Source organism: Quercus lobata, chromosome 4, assembly GCF_001633185.2.
Source record: "Quercus lobata isolate SW786 chromosome 4, ValleyOak3.0 Primary Assembly, whole genome shotgun sequence".
Taxonomy (NCBI): domain Eukaryota; kingdom Viridiplantae; phylum Streptophyta; class Magnoliopsida; order Fagales; family Fagaceae; genus Quercus; species Quercus lobata.
Genome location: NC_044907.1, coordinates 36,326,677 through 36,335,685, shown reverse-complemented (window position 1 = coordinate 36,335,685; position 9,009 = coordinate 36,326,677). Strand labels below are relative to the sequence as shown.

General features: G+C 35.9%; 1 protein-coding gene and 1 long non-coding RNA gene across 3 annotated transcripts; both read right to left on the bottom strand.

Moving 5' to 3' along the window:
- Positions 1 to 1,831: 1,831 nt before the first annotated feature.
- On the bottom strand, positions 1,832 to 3,061 carry LOC115985113 (F-box/kelch-repeat protein At3g06240-like). The gene has a single exon (XM_031108082.1). The coding sequence runs from the start codon at positions 3,059 to 3,061 to the stop codon at positions 1,832 to 1,834; it is 1,230 nt and encodes a 409-aa protein (XP_030963942.1).
- An 846-nt stretch (positions 3,062 to 3,907) lies between these two features.
- On the bottom strand, positions 3,908 to 7,122 carry LOC115983655. Of its 2 annotated transcripts, XR_004090144.1 has the most exons (5): positions 6,909 to 7,122; positions 4,929 to 4,965; positions 4,739 to 4,836; positions 4,321 to 4,385; positions 3,908 to 3,981 (listed from the first exon to the last, which is right to left on the bottom strand). It is a non-coding gene; the product is annotated as an uncharacterized LOC115983655 (long non-coding RNA). The 2 variants fall into 2 exon arrangements; XR_004090143.1 differs by having other exon boundaries at positions 3,941 to 4,385.
- Positions 7,123 to 9,009: the final 1,887 nt, after the last annotated feature.

The following is a 9,009-nucleotide window of genomic DNA, read 5'->3' as shown; positions in this document are numbered from 1 at the left end:
ATTCATGGTACTCAAGATTCATGAACTCGAGTACCATGGAAAACTCGATTTCCACAAAATCGAGTTTCAAAAAAGTGGTAGATTGCTAAATATTTTGCAAACAGTGATCGATTCATACATATTTTCTCTAACAATGATATATGTCCATTTTGGCCTCCGCCCACCGTAATCACACTAAAAACATAGATCATGAATTACTCATGATCATTCATATCTCATACACATGCCTATTGCTATTACAAAGTGCAAGTATTTTTCATATCTTTCTAATAGGAAGTGTCAAGAGATATTCTTGAAGCTGTGATCTAAGATACTGGTATGACAGAAGTCAAAACTCAAATGTAACATGTAAGAGCAGAATCTGAAACCCCATTAACTTTAAATGCTGCCACCAAAACTGAATATGGAAATTCAGCGTGTAAAGGAGGCAAGTCACCCTGACTATGGAAATTCAGCGTGTAAAGGAGGCAAGTCACCCTGACTATGGAAATTCAGCGTGTGGGTACTCCATACTCATTCTTGATGAAATGATTGAATTGTGGAAAAATAAATTGTTGAAGTGTCATAGGTGCACCTTGAATATACAAAGACCATTCCTAGAAGCGACCAATGCAAAAGCAGAGATTGGACAATCAGGGAGATGGTTTATTGTTCTCTCAACTTTTACACTAAGGACAATAGATGTCATTAAACAAATTATGATTTTAGAGAAATCTGATTAAGAATTTGAAATCAATGAAAAACTTTTATTTACAACAAATGGAAATTTGACAACACTTTCAAATTGGAAATCAACTGCAGAAAGTTTGAATAAGAAAAAGAAAAAAGACTTGTATGACATCCAATTAAAAGATAAATTTAGTTCAAAATAACTCTTTCTGTATATATTAACAATCAACTTAAATGTTATTATAGGGATGCATCAATAAACAAATTTATTGTATGAATCAAAGTGGGTCAAATCACATCATGCCAAGAAAAAAAAGGGCCTAGCCATGTGACAACCTTAGAAAAAAAATCTTCTTCGTAAAAATCAAAAGTTTAGAAACAGTATCCACATTACCATGAACTTTGAAGTTCAAAAAGAACCTTCCATATTACCTTACACTAAAGACTGCTAAATATTTTCATAAAATGACCACAACAATACTAATGGAAGCACAATGAATTAGCAACTAAACACACTGATTCATTCTCGTTACCATTGGCAATGAGCATGTGAATTAGCCACCAAAGCATGAGGGGAAACAATTGCAACTCCAAAATAAGTGTTGACAATCCATGATCACAAAGCTTTAGATCCTTTTCAAACACTCTATGTTATCGCAGGGGAATGAGAAAATGAAGGCCCATAAAAAGATATACAAGAAGCAAAAATTGCATGGCAGATGTACAGCAGCCACTAACAAGATATAGATCATTTTGATCAAGGAATAAAGCACAAGACCTTCACTGGCCTATGCTCACCGCATAAGAACTTCCACAGCCCATTTTCAACATTCTCATCATAGGGCTTCTTTTCTTCCCTCTTCTTTTGCTCCATTTTTATTTTATTTTTTTGGATTAAGTAAGATTTCTAATCTAATAGTTAGTAACACAATCAGAGATGCGAAAAAAAAAACTCAGAATTAAAATATTATATGTTCTTTCATGAAATCGCCACAAGCATAAAGTGTTGATATACATCTGAATTAAGTTCACCTACACCAAATCAGTACATCTATGCCTACCGCAAAACAAAATGATACCAAAGTAAACAACATGATAATGGTCTCAATCATATAACACTTATCTAACAAAATGCAATGATTATCACTAATCATTTCACTTCTTATCCATATAGCTCGGTTGCTCCATCAAGTAACACAAGGCTTTCCTTGAATGTAGTAACTATATCTGTAACATATCGTAGGATACCAAGGTCCTTCTCATGCAAAGTTTCAGGGTCTAGTAAAACAATCGCAGTGTCATTTGAAAGAATTGTAGACTCATTCCAATCATGTATTTTTATTTCACCATCTTTGGATTCTTCCTTGACTTTCTTGTTAAGTAGAAGTTCACCATGTTCAGTGCAACCATAGAAACTTATATCAACATTTTCAAACCGGATAGAAAAATTTTTATCCCATGATTCGTGTACACCATAATCCCTCATTATCCAAATGAAGCATTGCGAGTCTGACTGTAAGTCATCATCGTTTTCAGGGTATCCACATAAAATGAAAGCCAGATTTCCCTTAAACACAAACAGATATTGCACGATCAATTTATCTCCATCAGGGAGTGCCATCTCTCCGAATTTCTCATTATTGACATCAAATGACAAAATCATCGTTGGATCTAGGAATTTCCTTTCCCCTTCACTATGATAAGCAAACCAATGCAAAGGCCCACTAAAAAATAGGGGAAACGGATAAGGTTTGATTTGGGAGACCACAACTTTGGATCTCAACGAGATATCAACCTTTCTCCACGAGTCAGAGCTTAATGTGTAAACCTCAGCCACAACTGGAGTACCCCAAAGCTTTACAACTTTGTAGTCATTTGTCTTGGACTGATAACTAAATCCGGTAGAAAACCAAAAAGCTTTGCTACTAGAACACGAATCAGGCAATCTCTTAAATTTTCTAATTCTGGGGTTCCACAAATATATAGCATCAGAAGTAGCGGAAAGTTTTCGATGCTGAGCGAGACACACTAAACCATTGCACGAACCGATCATGAAGGACATGTTTAAATAAAAAACAGAGGGAACTGAATACTCAAAAAGCGAATCAAACGTGCGGTCACAACAAAGAACCTTATAGGTTATTGGAATCTTAGGAGAATCATATTCAATACAGGTTTGTATGAGATAAGCATGATCATTATCATCGTTGACGATATTAAGGTGGGTGGAGATGAAATTAGGACTAGTGATTGAGGAGTCCCAGAGTTTGGAAACGCACTTGAATCTTATGAGGGATTTGACTGGTAAAGTTGCCAAGATGTTCAGTACGACGTCGTGTGGGAGATGGTTCTTCCATTGCCGGAGGATCAAAGGTTGCGGACCAGGTTCCATTGTTTGATATACTTTTCGGCGGCGGATGAGAGGTTTCAGTTTTAGGCGTAAAGACTAAAGAGTAATAAAGTAAAGGCACGAATCTGTTGGGTTAGGCTTGGGCTTATTGATGTTTTTTTCACCAGCAATTTTGGGCCTCCGGAACACTAAAATAAGATGAGTAACAGCCGTTTCAGTTTTAGGCGATTTTTTTTTTCTTTTTTTTAAGGCATTTTTTAAGTTGTACTTCAATTATATAATGTACTAGTCGCTAACCCGTGTGATGCACGAAAAAACTATTAATAACTTCATATGAAAAATATATATATATATATATATATATATCATGGTATAAATTATATACCAAACCAATAAAATCTATCACTTACAAAGTAATAAAATCTATCACATACAATGAGATATCATGAGATCATATTTAGAAAATATATAACTGATATAAGTACACTCCAATACAATTAATTACACGACTATAGTTAATTCCATACTCATTCAATCAAATATCTTTCATAAATTACATTAATCGTTCTTGATGTCCAAGATGTATCTAAATTCTAACATTGCCAGTAAACAAAGATGCTAGACCTCAATGGGATTAAAAAGGCAACATAATGCCAATTTACACAATTTCTGAAATCATTATTTCCACTATTGAGAGAGAGAGAGAGAGAGAGAGAGAGAGAGAGAGAGAGAGAGAGAGAGGTGACTGTTGTGTTGCATCTCTTAAGAAGAATCTACCCTGTACATTTTTTTTTATATGTAATCGACAAATAACAAAATAGATGTACCACATTTAGAGTATGCACATTTCTAAGATTAAAAGTAAAGGAAAATAAGAAAATGAACCCACCTAAAGTTTTTTGCTCTCCCTCTTGATATTGACTTTTCCAACATCTTCCAAAATCAAATTTATGTACTCCTCCCTGTAAGGCATAAAAATTAATATTTGACCAAATTTACATGTATTTTAAAAACAGGTACATGGAAACAAAACACAATTAGTGAAAACAGAAAATGCTCTAAACCACAAACTACATTTTTGAAACCGATTTGAATTTCAAATAAGTAATTACAAAAGCATCAGTATGTAGCTTTTCAATTTTACCTTCATGACTCTTACAATTTTTTGCTATATATATAACCAAAACTTAGTCATTGATAACATATCATTGATATACGGTTTACTAAATACTCTTCTTAATAGGAATTGTTAGTCATGTCATCTAGCTAAAACTTCCATTTAAATTATCATCTCCAATCACCCTTTGAAATCTCCTGGTTGCCTTTGCTTCTTGCATAGTAGGACAGCACAAATTTATTATCCCACCTGCATCCATATTAAGACACACAATAAACAAAAGCAAACATACAAAACACATAATCTTTCATGTAGTTGTTTAATTTCTCTAAACAAATGCCAAGTTAATGTTAATGTCTCAAATTCAATTAGTAAACACTATCATACACACCTATTCCAAACTTAAACACGCAACCAATTCTACCAATACATGTAACCTTGCATAACTCAAGTTTGTGTCCATAACTCTCAACTTTCTTGGCCCTAAAACCCATCCCAACAATTTGCATTAAACAATCACCGCCCAGAAAAATTATCTATTATTATTAGCAAAATTTTCCCATAATTTCTATCTAAAAAATGCTTCTACCAATACATGTAACCTTGCATAACTCAAGTTTGTGTCCATGACTTCCATGGAGAACTTCTCTACTAGAGTGCTAGCATTCTTCAAAATGGTCTTCCAAATTCTTAGATGTGTCTGTAACATGAACATTACTCTAAATAGGTGAGTAAACAAAGCATCATAAACAATAAACTATTCGCAAAGTACATACGATATAGAAAACTAACCATGGCATCGAGATTGACCTCAATCCTAAATTCGAATCTGCCACAAACATCACTACCAGTTATTTTTCACAACAAAAGTTTCAAATTGAAAGCTTTAAAGGTCCAATGGAAGAACAAATTTTTTCAATTTTTTATTTATTATAAAAAAGAAGAATGCAGTGCCAATTTAACAGGATATATCACTACTTGTAATTTGGAAAGCAAAAAATAACAAATTATAGTCTAACTCATTTATCCTAAAATTTTCAAACACATGCTAACAAATAGATATTGATATAAAATATTCACCTTGTAACAAAACTTAATAAGTCTCAAACACACATCTTTAATAGCTTTAAATGAATTTGTCATAATTGTATTTAAGCTATGGCTCAAGCAATAAGAGGCAGCAAATATGATTCCATAAAAAACTATTCTCTTCTTGTCTAATAATGTTTAGGAGGGTTGTCGCCTTGAATTCAACTAAATTCTCTCAATTTCATCAGTCACAGCACAGACCATGTTGGCATGAAAAGAAACAAAAAATAATCCAAACAACAATAGAGGACTTTCACAGAACTGACATAAATTTTTTACCAAGCATAAATCAACTGCACTCAAATTTCATAGAGTATGAAATGTAAATATTTTGTACTCTAAATGACACAATGGATTCTGCACAGTGACCTTGCCTAATCATATCAAAATATGCCCAAAGGATCCAAAAGCCAAGACAGTATTTAAATTTAAAACTTTCACACTTGACCATAACACTGCTTGCCTTATAAATCAATTTGCTTTATTCAAATGAAAATCCCAAGTTAACATAAAGCACAATCTCGTAGTTATTTGATTTTAAAAACATTTATTCTATTGCAATGATCATTATAACTTATTCAACAGATTTTAACACCTTTAAATTTAAAGCAACAAAATTAAACAACAATTAATTTGCATTTGTCAAATGACTACACTACAACATTCAAGCTTCAACTACAGAACGGTGATCAAGGATAAACCATCTAAATCTAAGAAACAAAGCAAAAACCATTAAAAAAAAAAAAAAAAACACTAAAACACATAGGTCTGCCACCATACCCTAACCCAAATTCCTTTATCAACACAAAATCCTCCCATCTAAGCATGCTCACCATCAAAGAGTCCCACACATTTGAGGGAGACTATCAAACCAACACCCAGAAACCCTTTCAATTATATTTCCACCTTTTTTGCTTCTTGGTGTTGTAGATGTTGATGAGTCGATAAAAACTATTAAGGTCATCCATCTTAATGGACGGTCATTGCGTCATTAGTTAGCCATCAAAGATTTATGAGTAACCATCCAACACATTCAATAACTATCATCAAAGGCCTTAAACTCTTTCATCAAGACAAAGAACGTTACAATTATGGTAATAATCACCCTCATTTATATCCAACGGCTACCTAAGTCACCTAGAAAAGGGACAATCTGTCCATTTGCTAAGGTACGTCAAAAAATTACTACAAAACACTATCTATATATGAAATATATGGGTTGGTACTAATTTAAGCATCGGAGGCTCCCCCGTCGGGCACAACCCGGTGGTCTTTTCGATCTATCTCTCATTTATCTTGCAGGTTCTATAAGGTCGTCTAATGCTTCGGATTGAATGAGGGACCCAACTGACGATTTTGGCATCATCAGATGTCTTCTATCATGCTCTGCTTTTCTCATCATTCAACCTTAATTAAAACCAATAACCAAAATAACTAAATAAAAAAAACTAACCCAAAATAACAAAACCTAAATAACATTTAACATAAACACTCCCAATAGGTCTCCCTGGCGGCCAATAATAGAAATTAATAGAACCCACTACGGGCTCCAAACCCATTAATCTAAGCTAATCATTCAAAACAAACACTCCCAAACGAAACCCTAAATCATATTTAACAACCAAAAACAAAACCCTAAATCATATTTAACATCCCAAATTATAGAACAAAATAAAAACTTACCGGTAATGTTTGCGGAGAGAATCTGGTCAGATGGTAAAGTCTCAAAATCAAAAACTTTCTGCCACTAAAGGAGTAGGTGGCTGGCGCCTGCAGACTATAGTTTAGGGGTTTGAAGATAGAGAAGGGACAAAGATTGGAGGCAGGGGAACATGTATGTAGAGAGAGGCATGGAGGAAATTGTGCGTTTGAAGATGGAGATGGGACAATGTGAAGAAGAAGAGAGGGAGTTTGATGAGTTTGCGTTTAAGGGGGAGAGAGTTTTTTTTTTTTTTTTCATCGGGTTTTGGTTTTGGGGAGAATGAAATTTTTGGTTTTAGCCTCTTTTTACGCTTTGAGCTTTGTTTTTTAAGGGCTGAAAATTTTGGGTTTTGTTTTTTTCCTTTTTGATAATGCCAGTTTTTTTTTTAATATTGTGCTGACGAAATTTTTGGTTTTAGCCACTTTTTACGCTTTGAGCTTTGTTTTTTAAGGGCTGAAATTTTGGGGTGTTTTTTTTTTCCTTTTTGATAATGCCGGTTTGAAATTTTTGGGTGTTTTTTTTTTTTTTTTTCCTTTTTGATAATGCCGGTTTTTTTTTTAGTCTTAAAAAGTTTTTTTTTTTTTTTTTTAATATTGTGTTGACGTGGAAAATTGTGGGAACTTCAAAGGCTTCGGTTATATATATATATATATATATATATAGATTATAAGCCCGGTTTAAAATTGTGGGGACTCGATTCGTGACGACCCCAAGATAATATTGGGCTCGTACGTAAAGAGGGCCCAAACAATATCATTTGTAGAGCGTGGGTTTGAAAGGCTAGGCCTTGGTCACCGGACGGTGGTTTGGGTTGGTTCCGGTCAATGAATCTCGTCCGAGGAGTCTAGGGAGCTTTGTACTCTTGTTATTCTCCTTACTTCTAGGACACCATGGCTGGGAGGACTGGTTGTCCCCCCCCCCCCATCCTTTTGGCGTACAAGTCTTCCTATTTATATCTCTTTTCGGTTGATCCTGACCCTCCACCTGTTTATCAGGCAGGATCCTATTCGTATGTCTGTCCCATCAGCCGCCTTCCCCTACTTTTTGTTAGTTGCTGTAACCGAAGCCACCCTGTTCAGGCGTCTTCTCTCATTAATATGGCTGGGACGTTTGTGGGCGCATTTAATGCAGTGGTGACGTATTCACCTTGATTCACCCCACTTCGTATCCCCACGTGGGTCACATTCTACTCGCCTCTTCTTCTGGGTGCGTTTTAGGGGCCGTCTTCTACGTGATGTCGTTCTCTCCTCTGAAGATTTGGAATGCTGAGGACAGGGTCATCCTCGGCCATGCCCCTAGGCTATTCGGCCTTTCCCTATTCGTCCTCGGCAAATTCCCTCCGCGGCACGGGCTCTGGGCCTTAGTAGAGCGTGGGCCGGGTCATAAGTTCTCTAGCCCCACAATAGCCCCTCAAAATCCTGCTATCCGACTCCTTGGACGGATAGGAGGGTTTTGATGATATCAGACGTCTGTCAAAACTTGTCAATCCTTATCACCTATCGGTTCTCGAGACTTTTCGTCTGCCCGAGACACTTTCCTGGAGCCTTTGGAAGGCAAAACGTGTCCTCATTAAATGCGGGCGGCTCTGTGCTTCCCACGTTCAACGGCGTGATGGAGATCTAACGGTGGGAGTTTCCTTGCTTTTATACGCGGGAAAAATCATGCAGTTATTCTCAATGAGAGGCATAAATGTTTTTTGGAATTGATTTGTCTCTTCAGTTTTGCATTTAAGAATTCCAGCGCGTATTCCCTGAGTTCATCTGAACTTTCGTCTAAACTCAAGTCTGTCTCCAGTACAAAAAACCTGTCCAATGCGCCTTTCCTCTTTTCTGTAAGTTCCCTGCCTCTATTAACTCGTGTTTTTTCTTTTCTGGGTTTACTTTGCTCTTATTCCCTTCCTTCTCCCGTCATTGGTTGAGTTTGTTTAGTAACTCGTAGAAATGGTTAAACTAAGGCTGAGGAAATTGGTTAACACTGAAGAGGCGATGAAAAAGTTCATCGCCGACTATAGGATTCCCCCCAACGTGGGTCTGAGGCACTGTAAGATGGGGGAGTGGCATGCTCTGAGAAATACAGGCGAGG

Coding starts and splice junctions, on each gene's coding strand:
- LOC115985113 (XM_031108082.1), bottom strand. CDS start 3,061: ATGGAACCTGGTCCGCAACCTTTGATCCTCCGGCAATGGAAGAACCAT.